Here is a 24,336-nt window from a genome sequence, read left to right as displayed (position 1 = left end):
TGATTCAGATTAATTAAGATTATCTGGGATGTCACTCGAATGATATAGATTGGAAGTCTTCAATTGAATTTAGGGAAGTTTTGTTCTTCTTTTGGATGAAGAATGAACCAGTTCATCTTCAAATTCCCATTGCTTGAGTTTAATGCTCGTTCTTATGATACGGATGAACAAAGATTATCAGGGATGTCACTCGAACGTGACAGACTGGAAGTCTTGCCTTGAATACTGTGGCCGTTCTGGTCTTCTGGATAGAGAATGAACCATTAATTTTAACGCACGGTTTGCATAGTTGAGCATAAATGGAGAGAGGGGGTTGTCATCCTCGAAGTATATATCTTTTCTCACATTCCTATGAAAAATTGAATGCATTTCGAGTAGGGTTATGTCTCCTTGCATGAAATATCTATACGATTTCAATGCCATGTGTATATATACTCTTTCTTATAATCCAACTAGGACAGATCATCGGAAGTGACACTGTGAAGCGTCAGATTGAAAGTTTTACCTTGAATTAAAACGAAGTTCTTCTAAAAGCATAAGCTATTGATTTCAAAAACACAAGGGATGCAGGATAGGGCTAGTTGATGGGAGGGATGGAGAGAGATAGAGATGAGATGGCGGATGAAAAAAACATCAAAATAAACATCGAATGGTTATCACAGTTTGATTTTCTAATAAACTTGGGTTTTAAATTTCAGCAAAAGAAAGCCTATCTCTTTTCTTGGATGGAGCAACTTTACTTCGTAACCTGATATATACACGTAGGGAATGGCACGTCCGAGACGTGACGCCCGTGACGTGATGGGACAGATGACGACCCGTGACGAACGGTGGCGTGAGGAAATGTTCGTCACGTCACCGTCACGTCACGTACCCGTCACGCGTCCATGCATCCTCATTCCGTCACGTCACCGTCACGGTGACGGCATCACCGTCACCGGTGATGGAAATAATGATATTTATTTTTATTATGTTAATAAACATAGTGGAAACATAGTATTATTTATTTTACTATGTTATTATTTATAATATTTATTTTTTTATGTTAATCCCACGGCCGTCATCCGTGACAGACCTGTCGTCACGTCACTCGTCCGGGGTATCCCGTCACGTACAGCCCGTCGCACGTCACCGTCACCGTCACATCATCCATCACGTGTCTGTCACGGTGACGTGTGATGTGACGGATGACTATTGCCAATCCCTATAATACACGTTTATTCTCCAAATCAAAACGAACTATCAGATACACAGAAAGTTTTACCCTGAATTCGGACGAAGTTCTAGTGTATGAATAAATCATTGATTCCGAGAGCACCTGGAGATGCATGATGGGCCTCGTCCTACGGAGAGAGTGTTGTGTCAATATGTTTGGGCAAGATAGATAAAGAGAGGGACAGAGGGTAGAGAGAGATCTGGAGAGAGAGAGAGATAGAGAGATAAACAGACAGAGATAGATACATAAATAGATAGATAGACAGAAGGATAAATGTAAATAGGTAGATTGATATATTGATAGAGAGATAGATATATAGATAGACAGATAGACAGACATAACGATAAAGATATAGAGATTGATATATTGACAGGGAGATATAGATATATAGATAGATAGATATAGACATAGATAGATAGATAGACAGATAGATAGAAGGATAAAGAGAAGTAGATTGATACATTGATAGAGAGATATAGATAGATAGATAGATCGATTTATAGACACACAGATAGAGAGATATTTAGATACAGAGATATAGATGGATAGATAGATATGTTGAGAAAGAGATAGATAGATAGAGAGCGCGTGTGAGTGAGTGAGTGAGGGTGTGTGTGTGAAAGAGATAGATAGATAGATAGAGTGAGAGAGAGAGAGAGAAATGAGAGAGAGAGAGAGAGAGAGAGAGAGAGAGAGAGAGAGAGCGAGAGAGAGAGAGAGAGAGAGAGAGAGAGAGAGAGAGAGAGAGAGAGAGAGAGACGAGGGCGAATCGCCGCGTGCACGTACTATCATTCATTCAGAGCAGCAAGAGGTGGCAGATTAAACCCCCAATCCCACCACGTCGCCACCATGCACAGCATGCAAAGCTCCTTCCGCCACGCTCACACACTAATGTCCCCTATATCAATCCAACGCCCCTCACTCCCCCCCTTCACCGCTTTCTCCTCCATCTCTCTCAAGCTCGGCCATGGCGAGACCGACCCTCTCTCTCCTCTTCCTCCTGTCCTTCTTCCTCCTCGCCTTCTCCTTCAACGCCGAAGACCCCGAACTGAAGACCTGCAAGCACCATTGCCGGCAACAGAGGCAGTTCAGCGAGAGCGAGAAGAGAGAGTGCGAGCTCCGCTGCGAGGAGTACGCTAGAGAGAGAAGGGAGTACAATCCCCGCCGAGAAGGCGAAGAGAGAGAAAGGTGGGAAGGAGAGAGAAACCCTTATTTCTTTGATCGGGAAAGCTTTCAGCACCGGATCAGGAGCGAGCATGGCAGCGTGAGGGTTTTGGAGAGGTTTACGCAGAGGTCGGAGCTCCTCCGTTGGATCGAGAAGTACAGGCTGGGGATCATGGAGGCCAACCCTAACGCCTTCGTTCTGCCTCACCATCTCGACGCCGACGCTGTTTTCTACGTTATCCAAGGCAGCTTCTCTTTCTCTCTCTTCCCTCTCTCGTCTCTCATCTCTTCTCTCCCTCATCTCACTCCCTTCTCACTCTCTCTTCTCATAATCTTCTCCGCCTCTTCCCTTCTCTCAATCTTCTTTCTCTCATCCCTCCCTTGTCTCTCCCTCATCCCTCTCTCTTATCATAATCTTCTCCCTCTCTTCTCTCTCACTTCTCATAATCTTCTCCTTCCCTTCCCTCGCGCTTATCTCCATCTTCTCTCTCTTCTCTCCATCTTCTCTCTCCTCTCTCTTCTTTCTATCTTCTCGCTTTCCCCCTCTCTTTTCTCATCCTTCTCTCTTCTTTCTCTCTTCCTGCTCTCTTTCCCCCTCTCTTCTCTCTTCTTCATATTCCACTTCCCTCTCTTCTCTCTCTTATTTCTCTTCTTCATATTCCACTTGCCTCTCTCCTCTCTCTCTCTCTCCCTTCTCTTAATCTTCTCTCTCTCATCCCTCTCTCTTCTCTTAATCTTCTCTCTCTCATCCCTCTCTCTTCTCTTAATCTTCTCTCTCTCATACCTCTCTCTTCTCTTAATCTTCTCTCTCTCATCCCTCTTTCTTCTCTTAATCTTCTCTCTCTCTTCCCTCTTTCTTCTCTTAATCTTCCCTCTTCATCCCTCTCTCTTCTCTTTCTCTTCTCTCTCTCATCCCTCTTTCTTCTCTTAATCTTCTCTCTTCATCCCTCTCTCTTCTCTTAATCTTCTCTCTCTCATACCTCTCTCTTCTCTTAATCTTCTCTCTCTCATACCTCTCTCTTCTCTTAATCTTCTCTCTCTCATCCCTCTTTCTTCTCTTAATCTTCTCTCTTCATCCCTCTCTCTTTTCTCTCTCATCCCTCTCTCTTCTCTCCTCCTCTCTTCTCTTAATCTTCTCTCTTCCCTCACTCTTCATCTTTCTCTTCTTACTCCTCTCTCTCATCCCTCACTCTTTTCTCTCTCTCTTTCTCCTCTCTCTCATCCCTCATTCTTATCTCTCTCTCCTTTCTTCTCTCTCTCATCCCTCGCTCTTCTCTTTCTCTTTTTTATCTTCTCTCTCTCATCCCTCGCTCTTCTCTTTCTCTTTTTTATCTTCTCTCTCTCATCCCTCACTCTTATCTCTCTCTTCTTTCTCTCTTCTCTCTCTCATCCCATAGTCTTATCTCTCTCTTCTTTCTCTCTTCTCTCTCTCATCCCTCAGTCTTATCTCTTTCTTCTTTCTCTCCTCTCTCTCTCATCCCTCACTCTTATCTCTCTCTTCTTTCTCTCCTCTCTCTCATCCCTCACTCTTATTTCTCTCTTCTTTCTCTTCTCAATCTCCTCCCTCAGTAATCTCTCTCATCTTTCTCTTCTCTCTCTTCTCCCTCACTCTTATCTCTCTCTTCTCTCACTCTCCCCCTCACTTCTCACTCTTCTTTCTCCTCTCGCTTTCCCCATATCTTCTCTTTTCTCTTCCGCCCTCTCTTCTCTCTGTTCTCTCTGTTCTCTCTCCTTCCTCCTCTCTATCTCTCTCTTCTCTCTCTCTTCTCTGTCATAACTTCTGAGCTCGGGGTTGACACTTCACAGGATGCGGGACGTTGAACGTTCTGAGGGAGGAGAACAACCGCGAGAGCTTCAGCATCCGCAAGGGAGACATAGTGAGGATTCGCGCCGGATCGATGGTCTATCTCATCAACCACGACGATAACGAGAAGCTCTACATCGCCAAGATCCTGCGAACAGTCTCGTCTCCCGGCGTTCTACGGGTAATTCTTCAAAATTCTCATTTCTCCTGCGAACAATCTTGAATATTTTCATCTGATCTTGTCCTCTTTCTGCAGGAGTACTTTGCCGTGGGCGGAGAAAACCCTCAATCCTTTCTGAGAAGCTTCAGCAGTGAGATTTTGGAGGCAGCTTTCAAGGTGGAAAATAATCGAGCTCGTTTAATTATTCTACCTTAGTCTGTTAGTATACAGATTAATTTTTCTCTTAATTCATTCTCACTTACTCTTCTTTTTGTAGTCTTGTCCAGTTCTTCCTTATTCTTCTTAGTTCTCCAGCTGTTTTTCCTGCTTCTCCTTCGTTCATACGTCCAATTCTTTCTTGGGTTAGAGGAAATCTTTCTCCTCTGTTTCTTTTTTTTTCGTTTTCTTCTTACTTTTCTTTCATTTTTCCTTCCTTTTTTCTCTTCTCTTTCTTTCACTCCTCGGTGATTATTGTTCTGCCTTGTCATTTTGCTCATTTCCCACCTTTGCCATTAGTTCTCTTCCTCGTCTTGTATCTCTTCTTCTACGTCAACTATGGATTATCATCTCATTCTTCCAGATCTTAATCTCTCTTCTTCTCCAAACTTTCATCCCACACGGTAATCGGTGGAATAAAAACTTGATGAATCTCCAGAATTATCATCTTCTTTTATTCAATAATCTAAAAGATAATCAAATTATCACCTCCTCTATCTCTATTGTTTCTATTTCAGACCCGGAGAGAGAGCTTGGAGAAGCTGTTCAGGCACGAGAAGGGAGCCATAGTCAAGGCGTCTAAGGAGCAAATCCGGGCCATGAGGCGCCGTTCATCAGAGGGCGGCAGTCGCTGGCCCTTCGGCGAATCGAGCAGCACATTCAATCTTCTTAACAAGCGTCCTTCCATCTCCAGTCGCCATGGCCAGCTCTTCGACGCAGACTCTGGCGATTACAGAGAGCTTGAAGACCTCGACATCCAAGTTAGCTTTGCCAATATCACTGGAGTAAGTTCATACCATCTTCTTCTTTTTCCCAAATTACTTCATTTTCTACTTCATTTTCATCTCTTTATTCTTTCTTCATCACCTTCATAATCATCGCATTTTCATCCTTCAATTTATTCATCTTCATCTTCATCATATTCATTTTCATCCTTCATATTATTCGTCTACATAGATGATTCCTTCATATACTTCATATTATTTGTTTTCATCTTCATCCTTCATATTATTCGTCTATAAAGATGATTCCTTCATATACTTCATATTATGTGTTTTCATCTTCATCCTTTATATTATTCGTCTATACAGATGATTCCTTCATATACTTCATATTATTTGGTTTCATCTTCATCCTTCATATTTTTCGTCTATACAGATGATTCCTTCATATACTTCATATTATTTGTTTTCATCTTCCTCCATATTATTTGTTTTCATCTTCATCCTTCATATTATTTATCTATACAGATGATTCCTTCATACACTTCATATTATTTGGTTTCATCTTTATCCTTCATATTATTCGTCTATACAGATGATTCCTTCATAGACTTCATATATTTTTTTTTTCATCTTCATCGTTCATATTATTCATCTATACAGATGATTCCTTCATATACTTCATATTATTTGTTTTCATCTTTATCCTTCATATTATTCATCTATACAGATGATCCCTTGATATACTTCTTGTCCCTCAGCATCTTCATCTTTTCTTTGCCGCCAGAATGGTATATACTTATTATTGTACTTCATCTTCATCATCTTTATTATCTTCTCCATCTTCTTCTTTTCTACTTCACTATTTTCTTCATCACCTTCATCCTTGTTCTCTATATTTTCCTCCTCAAGATCTTCTTCTTCACTCTCAGAATAGTCGCATCCTTCTTCATTTTCGTCATCATATTCTTCTTATTCATCCTTATCATCATAAACCTCTTCTTCACCATCATTCTATATATTCTTCTTTTTCATCCTCATCCTCATCCTCATCTTTGTCGTACTCTCCATGTTTTCATCCTCATCATTATCATCATCGTGTATTTCATCTTTTCATCCCCACCATCATCATCTCGAAGATCTTCAGTTTTTTTTCATTATCATCACTGCCACCACATACATCTTCAGTTATTTTCATCCTCATTATCATCATCGCTAACATCTTCATTTTTTTTCATCCACATCACCATCATCGCTTATATCATCAATTTTTTTCATCCTTATCATCGTAAGCATCTTCAATTCTTTTTCATCCATGTCATCGTATACATGTTCAATTCTTTTTCATCCTCGTCATCATCATTATCATCACCATCATCATACTTGTATAATGATCTTAATGGTGCAGGGATCAATGATGGCACCGTTCTACAACACGAGGTCAGCCAAGTTTGCCATTATAGTGGGCGGAGAAGGCTACTTCGAGATGGCTTGCCCCCACGTCTCCGGCGAGCAGGAGGAGGGAGAGAGGAGTGAGAGAGGAGAGAGAGAAGAGAGAGAAACAGAAGAGAGAGAAAGTCAGGAGAAGAGAATTTCCTACCAGAAGATCAAATCTCAACTCTCCCACGGCAGCGCCTTCCTCATCCCAGCAGGCCACCCAGTCGCCATCGTCGCCTCCGGCAATGAAAACCTTCAGCTTGTTTGCTTCGAGATCAAAGCCAAGGACAACCGCAGACTCTTCATTGCTGGTAAGCTCCAAACCCAGAAACCCTAATTTTTTCATTGAAAAAAAAAAACCTAAACTAAGATAGACCCTAATTTTGTGTCTTCTGTGGTCGACCCTTTAGGGAGAAGTGGTCTGATCGTAGGGAAATGTGGCATTATTAAGCTAAGAAAGATTACAAATGGCTGCTGTTCAAGCCACTGATTTTGATGGGGGTGTTTAGGAAGTGACTTGTTCCAGCACTAAGTCTCTTTGGTGTCCATTGACAAACTATAATTATTTTCTTTGCTTAATACGCATGAATGTAAATTTACATACAAATTCGATGTTCATAGGTGTATTCATAGCACCCATTATATTTAAAGGGCAAACACTGGTTATGGAAACCATTGACTTATCCATATTTCCTATTGTCTATGTTTTCTTTGCTTCAAGCACTAAAACATTTTTTTTCTTTTAAAAATATCAGAATAAATGATTATTTCATAGCACTAGATGAATTTGAAGGTCAAACACTCTTTTTTGGCATCCATTGACTTATGTCCATATTTACTATTGTCCATGTTTTCTTTGCTTCAAACACTCTTGTGTAATTTTTTCTTCCAAAAGTTATCCATAGCACTTGCTGCATTTGAAGGCCAAAGACTCTCTTTGACTTATCCATGTTAACTATTGTCAATGTTTTCAACCACCCTTGTACCTTTTTCTTTTAAAATTTATCAGAATAACTGATTTATTCAAAGTACTTGCAGCATTTGAAGGTCAAACGCTCTTTTTTGGCATCTATTTACTCAGATTAAATATAACAAGGGTGTGTGGCATCTATAATTGATTTATCCAAGTTTAATACTGTCAATGTTTTCTTTGCTTCATACATGCGTGTAATTTTTTCTTTTAAAGAACTATCATAATAACTTATTAATTCATAGCACTTGCAGCATTTGAAGGCCACACACTCTTTTTGCTTCAAATACACATATAATTTTCCTCTAGAAAACTATCAGGAAAACTGATTTATTCATAGCACTTTCAGCATTTGAAGGTCAAACAATCTTTTGCACCATTTCGGCATCCATTGACTCTATCCATGTTTACTTTTGGCAATGTTTTCTACGCTTCAAACACGCTTGTAATTTTTTCCTTAAAGAACTATCATAATAACTGATTTATTCATAGTACTTGCCGCATTTGAAGGCCAAATACTCTTTTTTGGCAGCCATAGACTTGTCCAGTTTTACTATTTTAAATGTTTTATTTCCTTCAAATACGCATGTAAGTTTTCTCTAGAAAACTATCAGAAAAACTGATTCATACATAGCACTTGCAGCATTTGAAGGCCAAACACTCTTTTTGAAACTTACCCATGTAACTACAGTTAAAACTTGATTTTTTTTTGGGTGTTGCAGGGAAAGACAGCATACTGAAGCAGCTGGAGAAGGAGGCGAAGGAGCTGTCTTTCAACGCTCCGGCCAAGGAAGTGGACGAGTGGCTGGGCAGGCAGGAGGAGAAGGCCTTCATGGCAGGGCCAGAGCATCGCCGTGAGAAGCGCATCCCGGTGAATTCCATCCTCGATTTTGCTGGGTTTTGAGGATGAAGAAACAAGACTCTTCTGGGAGAGTATGTAAATGAGAGATGAGAGCTGTGAGAAGTAGAAGGGATAAGAGGCCGCCTCTTTTGAGGACCGGAACAGGCCTGCTTTGTATCCACCCAACTTAATAAGTTCCCTTCGGTATAAATACTGGCTCTGGGTTCTCACTACTTAGATGGGTGCTCTGATACATATACTAGCTTGGGTTTGAAAAGGTTATAAGATCTTTTTACTTTGCTCAATAAGTTATACCTTCATTCTAAGGACTGCCCTCTCTTTGAATAGTTGGGGTGCGTCTGATATATATATACTACCTTGGGTTTGAAAAGGTCATAAAGTCTTTTTACTTTGCTCAATAAGTTACCTTCATTCTAAAGACTGTCCTCTCTTTGAATAGTTGGGGTGTGTCTGATATATGCACTACCTTGGGTTTGAAAAGGTCATAAAATCTTTTTACTTTGCTCAATAAGTTTACCTTCATTCTAAGGACTGCCCTCTCTTTGAATGGTTGCCCTCTCTATGATAGTTTGCATTCATTATTGCAAAAGACAATAATGCCCCCAGTGGGCTTGGTTTATTTGAAAAGGTCATAAGATCTTTTTACTTTGCTCAATAAGTTACCTTTATTCTAAGGACTGCCTCTCTTTTAATAGTTGGGTGTGTCTGATAAGACGATACCAATGATAGGATCCTCGAGAGAGGTTAATATGACACTATTTACTTATCTATTCACATTAAATTGATTATATGCAAATAATTCCATTTTTAGAAAAAACTTTGAGTCACAATACGATTTTTCTTTAAAATTTCAATTTTATTCATAAATATATGATTTTCTAAGTTGGAATATATATTTATTTATACTGTTGGGCTTCATATTTAATTTTATATGCCACATTCAGTCAACCAGTGATTACAGTTAATGATTTCAACAACCAATCATTAAAACAAAACAGTTATGCCATCTCAATTACCGAAGTCATAATGACATTTAATGCTAACGATTCTCTTTCCTATTGTTTACATAATTGCAATTCTTGTTCTAGAACTAGAGGCATTCCCCATGTTATATACTTTCAGATCAGATATATTTGATATAGGCAGTGAGGCTCCTGGGGGGAATAAAAAACTTTTAAAAATGTAGCCCAGTTCTTTGAAATCCAACTATAGTGATGCCCATGAAAACAGAAAATAAAAGTGCCAAAGTAATGAGAAAATGACTCGTCACTGTGACGGTATAGGGTACCATACCCTGGGGGTTACCAAATAACGAAGAAGTAAGTGACCCAAGTGCGAGGGTAAATCTTTACTCTGTAACCACCTATTTATTAGTCAGCCAGGTTCAGCATGAGTAAGCCCTACCAAAGATTAGACATGGTTGTTCTGTTCTTTTTGTGCAAATTAGTATAAATTGTTCATTCTGTTCGGTTTTCCGAACAGAACAAAAACAAATTCGAACAGAACATCACACAAACCCGTGTGCGGTTCTTTTGTTCGCTTTGTGCGAATTTTGTTCTAGTCTTTGTGCGAATGTGCGAATTTTGTTCGTTTTTGAAAAAAAAAAGATCAGAACAAAGAACAAGGCCCTATGCGGTTCTTTTATGCGAATTTTTTGTTCGTTTAAAACGAACAGAACAGAAAGACCATGTCTACTGAAGATTGCCAAGCATTTGGCACTGAATTTCCCCCTAATTTTTTGATATAATTAAATGCCAAGGGGCAGTAATTTTTTGATATAATCCACAAGGCCAGCCCCTCGATCTGATCCCTTCATAAAGTCCACTCCTCACAGAAAAATAATACAATATAAAAACTATATTCCGAAATTCAAATAATTCCCAAAACTATAAATACCGGTCATTGTTTTTGATTTTACAATGAGCTAATTTGATTGGCAGAGAATGGCGGGGCAGTGAGCGCCTCTCACTACTCTCCGGCGATCTACCGACGATCTACCGAGCCGAAGAACTGAAATCTTTGCAAAATGATCACCTTGATCGGGCCGACGACGGCGACGTCGTTGAATCTTGATTTTTCCAAGCGGAGGATCTTGCGGCGACGTGTTCAGGGATGCTCGCGTTCTTCGTTGGTGTCCTGCTGTTTGGGATCGTACCCTTCCCGAAGTTTTCCGCCCGGGGATGCCGCTGTTGCGTCTCCCTCGAGCTCTTCGGAGGCTGGGAAGGGCGGTCCCAGCTATGCGCGGAGTAATTCCTCGGCTGGTGCTGTCATTCCGTCTGCGGGATCCACGGAAGCTATGATCGAGAAGGTTAAAGACTCGAAATTGTAGTTATATTTCTTAATTTTGGATCATATTAGTCGAATTTTGAATTTATCGTTTTTGATGTTCGCGTCCTTTGTTCTGCTTTTGATTGCGATGTTTGGGTCAGTTGTAATAACATTCCCGATCTTTCTTGAGTGCTATTTTATCTGAGTTATCAACCAAATTTTCCTGATCGTTTGGAAGAGAAAAAATAAAATTCTTGTTTTTTTCTAAAATGAATCCGATCTGTTGTGGACATCTTAGTAGGATATGAACCCAGATGAAATTCTGCTGCAGTGAAAAAGGAACCAGAGCAAATATAGATTTATTTTTCCATTTTAACTGTTGTAAAGCTATTTTTCTTACCATATTCTGGATAAAACTAGTCTATATTCAACTCGAATTTGATTGTTTTCGTGTCCTCTGCTCTTCTTTTGATCGCAATATTTAAGTCAGTTGTAATAACATTACCGATCTTTCTTGAATGTTACGAATATGTGAGTTATCAACCATTTTTTTATGATCGTCCGGAAGGGACTAAACAAAGTTTCTGTTTTTTCTCAAAAAAAATTCTTATCGGTTGTGAACATCTCTGTAGGATATGAACCCAGATGAGATTCTGGTTCATTAAATAAATAAGGTAGCTAATTTATCTTTGGGGTTGGATACCCTATTATGTAGTTGGTATAGGCGCTTTATTCTTGCGAAAGAATCATATAGACTCTTATCTGAACCTTCAAGTGTTCTGTATTTGGATGCTTCGCAACGGACTTATCTATTTTCTCTAGTAGCTTTAATAAATCTTCACTGCTGAGATTTTCTCTTTCTTGAAGTTAAGTAGGAATAACTTCTTCGGTTGCCATCAGTCATTATGTTCTGATGTCAATTTTTTGTGCAGGCGATTTTTGATTTTCGTTTTCTGGCTCTTCTTGCTGTTGGAGGGTCTCTAGCAGGTTCCTTGTTATGCTTTCTTAACGTACGGTGCTCCCTGATATTTTCTCCTGATCATAAAATTACTGCTCGCTTATATTTATGTTTTCTTTATGAACGATATTATATCTTTTGTTTGAGAACATCTTCTTTCCAACCGACTAGAAATTTCTCGATTTTAGGCAAATTTTTATTTGCCTGGATCTTCGACCTAAATTTTTTTTGAATTCATGACTTTAATGTAAAATTTCGTTTGGCACTAGACTTAAAAGTGGCATGATAAAATAAGGATAGAGTTGCAAGAAACTTTATGGGCAATCATCTAAGTTTAAGAGCAGTGGGGACTTGGCACCCATTTGAGGAGAGGTATGGATGAGATGGAAACCCCCACGCTCCCCAGTGAGTAGAGTTATCTTTCCCGGTATCTTACCTCAATACAAATAGTTATTAGGGGTAAACACAATATTTTGACTTGACAAGATGACCGGTAAGATGAGTATTATGTAGAACATTGGTGAGGGTGGTAAGGGAAGATGGGGACTAGGCACACGGCAACATTTGGTAGATCATTAAAGGCAGTACAAACTTAATAACTGCTGGGGGAAGGGTCTTAGGAAAGAAAATGATGGGAATCGGGAGTCATGTGCACGGTGGCACTGATCCATGATAAAAGAGAAGTCAAAGAAGAAGCAACCAAAGCAGTGGGAGAAAGTGTTAAACCTTCATGAGAAAATGAAGTGGATCTCACAACGGTGGTGTCAGGTAGGTGATGAATAAGCCCTATGTAGTCCTGTCTCAAATAAGCTTTAGAAGTAGTGGTGTTTGGAGAAAGTTGAGAAGCAGAGAGTAGATTAAGAGGGAGTGGAGGACGGGGCGTGGCAACCAGGGCATGAGATGGTGGAAGAGGGCTTGCGGCTGGCATAGCAATAACAGCAAAATGACCCTGGCGATCACCCTGATAAGCACCTTTCTTCTGCAACTTACTAGCATGTGTTCTGTGAACGACCCCGTTTCTTGCTATAGGTCAATGTGCCAAATTTGCATCCATGACTCCTCGGACGGAGCAATATGGAGAGCCTCTTTGAAGGCCAGTCTCTTCTTACAGTGAACAATCCAATCCCAGAGAGACGCAAGCACTCAAGTCCCATGAGAAACTAAAACATTCAGAGTTGAAGAATATAACACCATCAATGGATGATGGTTCAGGAGGCATGTAGGGTAAAGTTGAGCCCATAGAAACTGCTATTCGATGCTGTACTCCACCCCTGAATGATTACCTGGAGTAGTGATACATAAATCATAGATGGTTGCCATTTTTCCTTGGAGTAATTTTCATGGGCAGTGTTCCTGTTAGTGAGAGGCCTCTCCTAGTGGGTCATGTTCTATAAACCCACTAGGCTCCCTCACTTATCACTAACTCATATTCTCTCCTCTCTCTCTCCTAGGGTATATATACCCCTCCTCATGTACATTCTAGTTAAGGAATTCATTTCCTCTCCTTCCTCCAAGCCCTAGCATGGAGTTCAACATGGTATCAGAGCCAAGCTCTTGATCCCCATCTCTAGCCCTAAGCCTGTGTGCGGGCTTCTTCTTCTTCTTCTTCTTCTTCTTCTTCTTCTTCTTCTTCTTCTTCTTCTTCTTCTTCTTCACCATCACCCTCTCAATCTTCTCCTTGCTCGCACGCAAGCAGCGCCCGCACGCAAGCAGCCGCCCGCAAGCAGCCGCCCGCGAGCAGCGCCCGCATGCAAGCAGCCGCCCGCGAGCAGCGCCAGCCGCGAGCAGCGCCCGCGCCGCGAGCAGCCGCCGCAAGCAGCCGCCGCGAGCAGCCGCCCGCAGCAGCCGCCCGCGAGCAGCCGCCGCAAGCCGCCCGCAGCGCCGCGCCCGCAAGCCGCCGCCGCAAGCAGCCGCCCGCGGCGCGCCGCCCGCAAGCCTCCGCCCGCAGCAGCCGCCGCGAGCAGCGCCGCCGCCGCAAGCCGCCGCCCGCAGCAGCCGCCGCGAGCAGCGCCGCACGGAGCACCCGCCGCAGCCGCCGCCCGCAGCAGCGCCGCGCGAGCAGCGCGAGCAGCGCAGCCGCCGCAGCAGCCGCCCGCGAGCAGTGCCCGCGAGCAGCGCCCGCACGGAGCGCTCGCCCGCAAGCCGCCGCCCGCAAGCAACTGTCTCCCGTGTTCGGTTCTTCGTTCGCTGCCGCTGCTGCTGTTTGCCGTCATGTCGACTACCTCCAGCATGGGCAGTGATCCGTCTGCATCCACCGCCCCGACGTCAACCCAAGCAGATTTCACCGCGGCTGACTTTGCCCGGGAACTCCCGTCGCCGAAAATCGGTGCTCCTCTCCTCCGCCCGGATAACTGCCGCCTCAGTGCTCCGAACTTGATGTCGTGGCTGAAGTTCGCCGAGTACCCTCTGCCCGCCCGTCTGCTCCAGAAACATCTCACCTGCCAGCCCCTCCCCGTCATGGACCCGCATTTCCCGGCCTGGAGTGCCGAGCAGTACTTCGTCCACTCCTGGCTCTTGACTCACACTCTCTCTCGGGAGGTCTATGACAAGTTCCTCCACCTGACGACTCCGCGGGAGATCTGGGAGCACGCTCGTCGCTACTGCGGGCATGATGCTGATGACTGGAAGATCTTTACTTTGGCCGAGCGGGCGAGTGTACTCCGACATGGCACCATGTCCATTATGGACTATAGCCTTGCCCACCAAGCCCTGTGGGCGCGAGGTGGACTATTACATGCCGGTGGGGATCCGAATGCGTCGACCGCCATGCTCTCAAGCTCCGCTACATGTCATTTCTCGACAAGCTGAATCCGGAATATGCGGATGTCAGGCGCCGGGCTCTTCACTCCCAGACTCCTCTTCCGGACTTCGATGGTCTGGTTAAGGAGTTGACGGAGGTTGAAAGCAGCCTTCGTCGTCAACGTCCGCTGCTGGACCTGCCTGCCGAGTCCCCCGGCGAGAGTGCTGCCCTCCTGTCCCGTCCTACGGAGCAACCTCCCTTGCTGCCCAAGCCTTCTTCGGGCTCTCGGGCACCGGTGGTTTGCTCCTACTACGGCAAGCCGAATCATCTTGAGGCCCGGTGCATCAAGAAATTTTTGGACAGTACCCGGGATCCGGAGGTCGCCCCCTCGTCGTCATCAGCTCCTGCCTCGTCGTCTCGCCGGTCCCGCAAAGCCAGAGCCCATCTTGCCCAGGCACCGGCCCCGTCGCCCTCTAGCTCCAGCCATCCAGCCATGACTAATGACCAGCTGACTGCCGAACTTGCCCGTCTCAGCTCCCAGCTGGCTGCCCTGCAGACCGGGTCTTCTTCGCAGCCTACCGTGGCTCACTTCAGTGACTTCGGTGCGTTCTTCCTTCCCAAGTCAGATCAGTGGTATTGTGGACACTCGGCCCTCCAAGCTCCCTTCGTTTCGGATACCACCTGGGTGCTTGATACTGGGGCCACAGAGCATATGACCCCGTTCAACCACCGGTTTCTGTCCTACGAGCGGCACCTTGGTGGTCGAGCTGTCCACACGGCGGGTGGGGGACGACTTCGCGTGACTGGTATCGGGTCGATCCATGTGGATGGCCTTGGTATCATTCACAACGTCCTTCATGTTCCGTCCCTTCAGACCTTACTTATGTCACCGCAGCGACTCGTCGATGCGGTCCATTGCTCGTTCCACATTCAGTCTGATGGGGTCTTTTGACTGACAAGGTGGGGAAGACTTTGCGATTAGGCGCTCGGATGGCCTACTGCTGTTGGACGAGAGGGGGCGGTCGGGGACCCGGTGCAGCGGTGCTTGTTGACGGTCGAGGACCAGCGCCGGCAGCGGCTTCTACTCACTCACCAGCGGCTCGGGCATCCGTCTTTCCATGTTTTGAAAAGACTTTTTCCGACATTGTGTACTGGCTTGGACCTCTCTTCTGTTGTTTGTGATGCATGCAAACTGGCGAAGCATCGCCGGGCCTCCTTCCCTCCGTCGACTTCTCACAGTGATGTTCCCTTATATCGCATTCATAGCGATGTATGGGGTCCGTCGCGACAGGCCAGCCTGAAGGGACACCGGTGGTTCTTGATCTTTGTTGATGAGGCCACCCGTTACACGTGGACCTACTTGTTGCCGTCCAAGAGCGCCGTCTCCTCGACTGTTCAAGCCTTCTGCACCATGCTTCAGACTCAGTTTGGCCGGACTATTCAGCGGTTCCGGTCCGACAATGCGCGGGACTACGTCAACCAGGAGTTGACCTCGTATTTCACCGCCCATGGGATTCTCCACGAGACGTCTTGCGTGGCGACGCCCGAGCAGAATGGCCTTGCCGAGCGGCGTATTGGGTATGTCACGTCGACTGCCCGCACTCTCCTGCTGGACTACCACGTCCCGTGGACTTATTGGGGGGAAGCCGTTCTGACGAGTACTCATCTCATCAACCGGCTGCCCACCCCGACCCTCCAGTTCAGCCCTCCGCTTGACCGGTTGTCGGCTGCCTTTCCCGCCGCGCAGCTCCGCACTCACCTTCTTCCCCGCGTCTTTGGCTGCACGGCATATGTTCATGACACGACGCCCTCCCTGTCGAAGCTGGATGCCCGGGCGCTCAAATGCGTCTTTGTTGGCTACTCTTCGCTTCAGAAAGGGTATAAATGCTTTCATCCCTCTTCTCGTCGGTTTTTCGTCTCCGCCAATGTCACCTTCTCTGAATTTCAACCCTTCTTCTCTCCCACATCTCCTCCGCCCCTTGGGCGGATCTGGTTCTGGAGCCCGCTGCTCCCTTTCCTCCCACCGTCGTCTCTCCTCCCACAGTCGTTCCACCCTCCTCTTCTTCTCCTCCACCGGTCGGCCTTCCTTCCTCACCCATTGCGCCTACTCCATTATCTTCCTCCCCCGAATCCTCGCCTCCTGCTTCCGCTCCCTCCCCGTCTGCTGAGTCCTCGCCTTCCTCTCTTCCGCCAGCCATTTCCGAGTCGTCTTCTTCTCCTGCTGACGATGACTCCCCTGACTTGCCTATCGCTTTGCGTAAAGGGGTCCGCCAGTGCACCACTCCCCTTTACCCCCTCTCTCACTATCGCTCCTTCGCCAGGTTGAGTACTCCTACCGCCTGTTTTTGACCCGTGATCGACTCTGTCTTCGTTCCACGCCGCTTAACCGATGCTATCGCTTGTCCTCATTGGAAAGCGGCGATGGATGAGGAGATGCGCGCCTTGCTCAAAAACCACGTGGGATGTGGTTCCTCTCCCACCCGGGAAGACGGCCGTCTCTTGCAAGTGGGTTCACACCCCCAAGCACAACGCCGATGGCTCCTTGGAACGCCGCAAATCGCGGCTCGTGGCTCGTGGCTTCACTCAGTCTTACGGCGTCGACTACTTGACGCGTTTTCTCGGTCGCGAAGATGGACACCGCCCGCCTCCTCCTGGTGCTGGCGCTCATCATGGGTGGTTGATTCGCCAGTTCGGCGTTAAACGCCTTCCTTCATGGCGATCTTACCGAGGAGGTCTACATGCATCATCCTCCGGCTACCTCTCGGGCCTCCGGGACCGTCTGCCGACTGCGGAAGTCCTTGTATGGACTGAAGCAGTCACCGCGATGTGGTTCGCCGCTTCAGCTCCGTCATGCGCGCGAAGGTACACCCAGAGCAATGGGAAGCCTCTCTTCTTCCGTCACGCCCGGCCGGGGTCGCTATCCTGGTCGTTGTGTGGACGACATCCTGATCACCGGGTCGGACACTGCCGAAGCTTCACGCCTCAGCCGCTCCCTTGCCCGCGAGTTCGAGATCAAGGCCCTTGGTCAGCTCCGGTACTTCTTGGGGCTCGAGGTGGCCTACTCGGCTCGTGGTATCTTCATCAGCCAGCAGAAATATACGGTGGACCTGCTGACTTTGACGGGTATGACCGACTGTGCTCCTGTGAAGACCCCATCGACCCCAACGCGTCAAGTTGGGCGCCGTGACTCTCCGCCGGTCAGCACCCATCAATATCAGCAGTTGGTGGGAAACTTCTCTATCTGACCCACGCGTCCCGACATCAGCTATGCAGTTAGCCTTCTCAGTCAGTTCATGCATGCTCCGCATGAGATTCATCGTCAGGCAGCTCACCGGGTGCTCGCGTACCTGAAGGGCTGTCCCGGGAAGGGTTTACTCTTCCCCCGGAGCTCAGAGCCGACTGTAAAGGTATATACAGACGCTGACTATGCAGGCTCGACTGTGGACTACCGGTCTACCACCGGTCTTTGCATCTTTGTCTTCGGGGGCCTTGTGAGCTGGAAAAGCAGCAAGCAGGATCGTGTCTCCCGTTCGAGTGCAGAGGCGGAATACCGGGCACTTGCGGATGGGGCCTCTGAGGCTCAGTGGATTCACGGGGTGCTCCGCGAACTTCGCGTCGAGTACACCCGTCCGATCCACTTTTATTGTGACAACAAATCGGCTATTGCCTTGGCTCAAAATCCGGGCCAGACGGGTCGCATCAAGCACATGGAGATCAACCGCTACTTCTTCAAGGAGCGGATGGACGAGGGCTTGTTCGACTTGTCTTTCGTGCCGTCATCCGACCAGGCGGCCGATGTTCTCACGAAGGGATTATCAAATCCTCTCCTTGTTCGTGCTACCTCCAAGCTTGGCATGGATGACATCCATACCTCGCTTGCGGGGGGCTGTTAGTGAGAGGCCTCTCCTAGTGGGTCATGTTCTATAAACCCACTAGGCTCCCTCACTTATCACTAACTCATATTCTCTCCTCTCTCTCTCCTAGGGTATATATACCCCTCCTCATGTACATTCTAGTTAAGGAATTCATTTCCTCTCCTTCCTCCAAGCCCTAGCATGGAGTTCAACAGTTCCTAATTTTCGTAGCTGAGGGAAGAAATTAATTCGAAAGCAATGGAGGAGTGAATAGAGTCAAACACTAATTGACAACACCCTCAACATCAAACCAGTGATTATACTTGGGATCTATTCTTAGAGGTTCATCCTCAAGCAGATGCTTCATAAGTTAGCCTTTAAGAGTGATTTACACATATCGACATTATTACAACAGATTCAACCCCGTAAAACAAAATTCAGCGGGTAATCCGTCGGCAAGGATAATGGAAGCTCCCCGTAATGGAAGATATAGATGAACCAGAATGACCAGGAGTGGGAGCTGGGGTGCCTGAATATCAGAACAGCCCTCAAAGTTGGTGAAGATCATGGTAAAAATGAAAAATCACCAGAAGACATGTGAACGGGTAAGAAGCAGATGAGATGGGGTGTCAGCATCAACGGGTGCACGGTTGGCAATGCTGGTTGTTGCTGACAGCTGAGCAGGCATTTCCGAATGTGCATGCAGGAAAGTAAGGGCAAACAGCAACACCAGATGACAAAGACTGACAGATGGTGGCGGAGGTCACAGATGTGCAACGAAGGGGAAGAATGGGATACGTGAAACAGAGGATGAACATTGTTTAACAGATTAGATTTACAATGATGTATATATACAGAGGAGGGACAGATAAACTTAATGAACAAGCCCATTAAATTAAATAGAAATAGGCTATGGCCCATTTCAACAAAATTAATGCCATTTGCTCTGATGCGCTCAGAGACTTTGGTTTTTCATCTGATGCCTAGTATCCAAAAAAAATGATGCATCAGAAACTACTAAACATAGTAAATTTTTTTGGCATTGGGATAGAAATTCCTCCCATTTCGTCAAGATAAACAAGTCGTATTCTGTCACAACTTGTTCCCCTTCTTATATGTTCTCGTGGGGGATGTTTGCATGAGTCCTCACTAATTAATTTTTTGGTTATTTTAACAGGGTTGTGTCTATATCGTTGATGCATACAAAGTGTACTGGACTAGCTGTGTCAAAGGGATTCACACAGGCCAGATGGTTCTACGACTAGTTGAGGCAATTGGTGCGTGTCTGTGATTTTAATTTCAGTAATTTATGCTTTATGAATGCACACTGATAGAGATATTGATGCATGTCTCTATCCAGGAAGATCTTTTTAAGACAAAAAGATAAGTGGCGGGTACAGGCCTGGATTGGCGCATGTACCTCGTAGGACAACATTTTCTTCTAATCCTTCCTATGGGAAGTTCTACATTTAGTTAAAGGAAACTATCCTAAGCTCAAATGACTGGAATACCCCTTACAGGGGTTGGGTTATTGCAGGGAATATCAGTTGAGAACTGTTGCCTAGCAGGGGCACTGTCAGAGTAGATTAGAGTTTAGGAAGAACCAAGGAAAGTAGAAGTGGGCTAACTTCGGTTCCCACACAAACTGGTTTAAGTATCATGGCAAAGTCGAAGTGGGCTCGGGGCTCACTTCATTTATTCGCTCGTGGGAATACGACTTAAAGAAAGATAGCGACTATGGGCTACTTATATCACGTGGCTCACATACGTCATTTAAAGTATTAAAAGAGCAGAGATGGGGGCCACTTATCATGTGGCCTACTTATATTACTTAAAAAGGATATAAAAGTAAAAACGAGTGGGCCGCTTACAACCATTAGTCCACTTACATTGTTGTAAACAAAGAAAGCCGTTATAGAGACACTAAGGGCAAGACCAACATGTAGCATTTACCCATCTTGATGCTGTATCATCATTAATTTTCTTCACTATCAATGTTAATTTTACGAGATGGACTGCAGAAACTTTAAGCCTTTGGACTGCAGACAGGAGCCCGAGAAGCTTCGTTTTTTTCCTAAAAATTGTATGTATGAAGTTTATATGTCTTCTCGATTATTACGGTAGATATTACGAGGGAAAAAGGGCACAAAGAGGAGCCACACAGAGATTTGATGTGTTGAAATGGTTTAAATGACCGTTGTAGAAGTGAAAGAAGGCAACTGTCGAAAAGCTTGTAGTAATGAGAAGAGTAGTTATATGATACGTTCCCAAATGATAGCGTCTGGGAATAGCCATAGAGGGAGAGACAAAAACGAAAGAAATAGAGTAATAATGAGTAATGATTTACGAGAGTCCAATCCCCATTTTTAGGGTTTATTTATAACCATTTTACCCAGGGTCATGGTTGGACCGTTCCCCTCTCTCCATTTTTTTTTAAAGAAACTTTTTTTTGGGAACACTTTATTTCAAAGAAACTTTAAATTAGGTTCATAGCACTATAACTGCTGAACTCAAGGGCCTTTCTGTAATATGTCTTTAGGTCTCCTATCCCTATACATTTATCTTCTCTCCATGTCTCTCTGTAGGTCCAGAGTCATCAGCCTTAGCATGATTCATGTATGTTTAATCATTACCTGCAATCAGCTGAAAATAGTTGAATATTCATTCGATATCCTGACACTTTAGGTTATTGGAAAGCTCTTTGATGTATCTTTTGAATTTTCATTTATCCTATCCTTTTCATCACCTTAAAGATGCATAAATTATGATAATATCATCTACAATATGCTGGTGCTACTGCCACAACCCTCTACTCTCCCCACCTCTTTTCTTTTCTTAGAAGAAAATCTGTGAAGCCCCCTGATATGTTCTTCTTGAGACGTAACATCTTTACTGTAATTTCAGTGACGGAAGACAGTATCCAGGGGTGACGAGTAGAACGAGAATTGTCAAGGGAGAGGCTGAATGGGGAAGGGTAGGAATTGGCCAGGGATAAGCTGCCTGAAGACGTGGTGAAGAGGAGACAATCACGAGGGGATGGGGATGCAGTGGAAGAGATGAGGTTCAGACGTAGAAGAGAGGGGGGGAGTGCTTGCAATAACAAGATAGTTTTTTGGCTGCTCTCCTCAATGGAGGGTGTCCTATTTAAATGAAAACATGAGCAAGGGAAAAGTTTCTACTAACCCCTAAGAGGAGATTAGGGATTGCATCACCCCTATTTTTAGCTTATCCTCCTATGTTCGCCTTTTCTTTCTCCCCCTCTGATTTTTGGTAATTTTCTCTGGAAAAAAATCTTCTTTCATTAATATTTTAAATGCTTTTATCATAAATTTTCTGACATCTGTGAGAAAGAGTCAATACTTTTCTGATGATCTTTTGTATAGAGATTTCTTCAAAAGAAAAACCTTTTGTATAGAGTTGTTTAAGACGGGAATCACATCATGTTTCCTGGCAAAAGTTAACCTTTCTTGTTCAGATGTCTATCTCGCAGGCACGGTAATGTTGATATTCGGCATGGGCCTTTATGGTTTATTTATCAGCAATGTGCCTCCTACTTTGCCGCCTAGCATGGACCGGTCTCTCAAGGGATCTTCTCTCTTTGGGATGTTTGCATTGAAGGTATCTTTCTTCTTGCACTTTGGAGTTTGGACTACACATGTTTATCGGATATTTCTTGATGAACTCCGGAATGTGTTGAGAGAGAGATGGAAGAGAAGAGAGAGAGAATAGATAGATAGTTGAAGAAGAAAGATAAAGAGAGAAGAAAGTTGGGTTATTGGTGATGATGAAAACAAACTCAATATTAGCTCCGGGTTCTTTATCCTCTAAGTTGGGGATTAGTACCTTAAAGTAAAAAGTAAAATAATACTTGACTTCCAAAATTTTTTCCTATTTTTTTCTCCTTGCATCTAATTTATGGCATCATTTTGATGAACTCCAAAGGGGGAATGAGTTGAGAGAGAGATGGAAGAGATATGGAAGAGGGAAGAGGGAGATATAGAAAGAAGAGAGTTGGGTCGTTGATAATGATAAAGAAAAATTCAATATTATGTAGAAGTATTCTTTGCCCTACAATAGAAGTACATTACTACCCTACGTCCAACACTTCTTCCTATTTTTTTCTCATTTTATATAATTTATGGCATCATTTTGAATAGTCCTAAGACAAATTCTCTGTTAACCAAGTGGCTTGTCCTCTATCATGAGTTGTGGTTTATTTTTGTTTTTTTTGAAGAAAATAAGACATTTGAAGAAAAAGGTAGGTTGTGGTTATATCATGTAAATCAATAATGTGGGCTCTATAATATGTTAGGTTAGATAGGTGGTCATTTGAGATTTCTCTGTGATACGATCCCCGTCTCCCTTCCATATCTAGGACCAGTTTTACCATTTCAGCCCAATAGGGGTAGTTTAGTCATTTTTACACTATGCTTGTATTCCCCCTCAAATAGGGCAGCCCTTCCTTTAGGAGGGCAGACCAGGAAGTATAATCAAGTTGGTTCCTGTCCTCTGTGCAACGTCCATCCCGCTGGCAATCCATTCATGTATTGTTCTGATTCATCCTGGGGGCATCTAGAAGGTCACGTCCATCTCACGAGAGCTTTTCCTCTCCTCTCGCTGAAGTCCATTCTGGCATCATTGGTCACTCCGCCAACGAACATTCTGGCATCTTCTCCCTCCATTGCCATCCTCTCATCGCTAGAAACTCACGGGGTCTTCTCACTCTGCATCCTAGATTTCTTAACATTTCATTATTAACATTCTAATTTCATCAATAGCATGAACAGTTTTTTTAAGATCGTGTTATTAGTAGAACGTCGGTTATAGAGGGCTGATACGATCTGTATCGAATTGGTCAGAAAAGATCAAGAAAAGTACTTACAGATGTAATGTCGCAATTCCACAGACAAATCCCTCTTCAGAATTCCCTGTTGATGCCGATCCTCCAGTAGCTAGCTCCCCTTGTTGATATGAACGCGCTCAGAAGACTCTTGCGCATACAGCTGGTCTCTCCGAGATCTCCCCACACCCTTCTAGGACTCTAACTGACCACAGGTGCCTTTCTTGGAGGTCTCACCTCTTATTTATAGGCATCCTTTATTCTCTTATCACTCCCAGTCAAGACTGGGAGTTAGTCGCCACATCAGTATCACATGGGCCATCAGGTCCCCTGGTGCCTGTTGACTGGTCAACAATCTTTATTTGGCTCCCCCTTCTTTTCCTCCTCTCATATATTCTAATGGGAACCATATGAATGGCATTCAGTTGTATCAATCTGATGATATCATTCATTTTATTGTATAATGATTTATATAGTACTTTTAGATTCAAATCTCACCGGTAATATTGCTAGGTTTTGTTCAATGATGCTAATATGTGCTGCAGGTTACACAAAACCCTTATTCCTTGAGCAAGACACCTATACCGCTGTTAAGAAATCTATTCGAGTGTTTGAGATGGTGTTTGTACTTTAGGTTTCTTAATTTTGTTTTATTTATTTGATTTTTCTGATACACGTTGATTGAGTTTTTTATTTCCTTCAATTTTCCTTGTTGAATAATTATTTATGCAGGAGAGACCAAAATGGATGAAAATTGGTTCCCTCGATGAACTGAAGACAAAAGTGGGTCATGTTATTGTCATGATTCTCCTTGTAAAGATGTTTGAGAGGAGCAAGATGGTGAGTATTGTGACAGGAACTGATCTTCTTAGCTACTCTGTGTGCATATTTCTCTCATCAGCCTCTCTCTACATTCTCCACAATCTCCGCAAGACAGATTAGAAAACGTTCTTTGGAGACTGAGGAGTCTGATTCTGTATTATATGGTCACAGTTGAACAAATAAATTTATGTGCATGAAACTTCTGTATTTATTCTGTACCAGCTCGTTGAATCCCCTAGGGGTAATTTGTATAATCTATTGTTAATTATAAAAGAACATTGGATCTTGATTTTCTTGGTTTAA

At 44.2% G+C, this 24,336-nt stretch overlaps 2 protein-coding genes across 2 annotated transcripts; both read left to right on the top strand.

The window, feature by feature from the left end:
- Positions 1–2,183: 2,183 nt before the first annotated feature.
- Positions 2,184–8,593, top strand: LOC144707127 (vicilin Cor a 11.0101-like). Its single transcript, XM_078580244.1, has 6 exons — positions 2,184–2,625; positions 4,187–4,365; positions 4,441–4,521; positions 5,079–5,345; positions 6,691–7,030; positions 8,412–8,593. Exons 1-6 carry the CDS (start codon positions 2,184–2,186, stop codon positions 8,591–8,593), a joined length of 1,491 nt encoding a protein of 496 aa, XP_078436370.1.
- A 1,868-nt stretch (positions 8,594–10,461) lies between these two features.
- On the top strand, positions 10,462–24,336 carry LOC144706339 (uncharacterized). The gene is made up of 5 exons (XM_078579244.1): positions 10,462–10,859; positions 11,752–11,829; positions 19,549–19,648; positions 21,847–21,989; positions 23,944–24,336. The coding sequence occupies exons 1-5, from the start codon at positions 10,578–10,580 to the stop codon at positions 24,151–24,153; spliced, it is 813 nt and encodes a 270-aa protein (XP_078435370.1). The 5' UTR covers positions 10,462–10,577; the 3' UTR covers positions 24,154–24,336.

This window comes from Wolffia australiana, chromosome 8 (assembly GCF_029677425.1).
Source record: "Wolffia australiana isolate 7733 chromosome 8, ASM2967742v1".
Lineage (NCBI taxonomy): Eukaryota > Viridiplantae > Streptophyta > Magnoliopsida > Alismatales > Araceae > Wolffia > Wolffia australiana.
Note: the sequence above shows the minus strand (reverse complement) of the source record. Positions and strands in the feature narration are given on the sequence as shown.

Bases quoted from the DNA above. Each gene is read 5' to 3' on its own strand.
- LOC144707127 (XM_078580244.1), top strand. From the start codon at position 2,184: ATGGCGAGACCGACCCTCTCTCTCCTCTTCCTCCTGTCCTTCTTCCTC. The intron at 2,626-4,186 runs GCAGCTTCTCTT...GACACTTCACAG, and splicing joins TGTTTTCTACGTTATCCAAG to GATGCGGGACGTTGAACGTT. The intron at 5,346-6,690 runs GTAAGTTCATAC...TTAATGGTGCAG, and splicing joins GCTTTGCCAATATCACTGGA to GGATCAATGATGGCACCGTT.
- LOC144706339 (XM_078579244.1), top strand. From the start codon at position 10,578: ATGATCACCTTGATCGGGCCGACGACGGCGACGTCGTTGAATCTTGAT. The intron at 11,830-19,548 runs GTACGGTGCTCC...TTATTTTAACAG, and splicing joins CCTTGTTATGCTTTCTTAAC to GGTTGTGTCTATATCGTTGA. The intron at 19,649-21,846 runs GTGCGTGTCTGT...TTTCTTGTTCAG, and splicing joins ACGACTAGTTGAGGCAATTG to ATGTCTATCTCGCAGGCACG.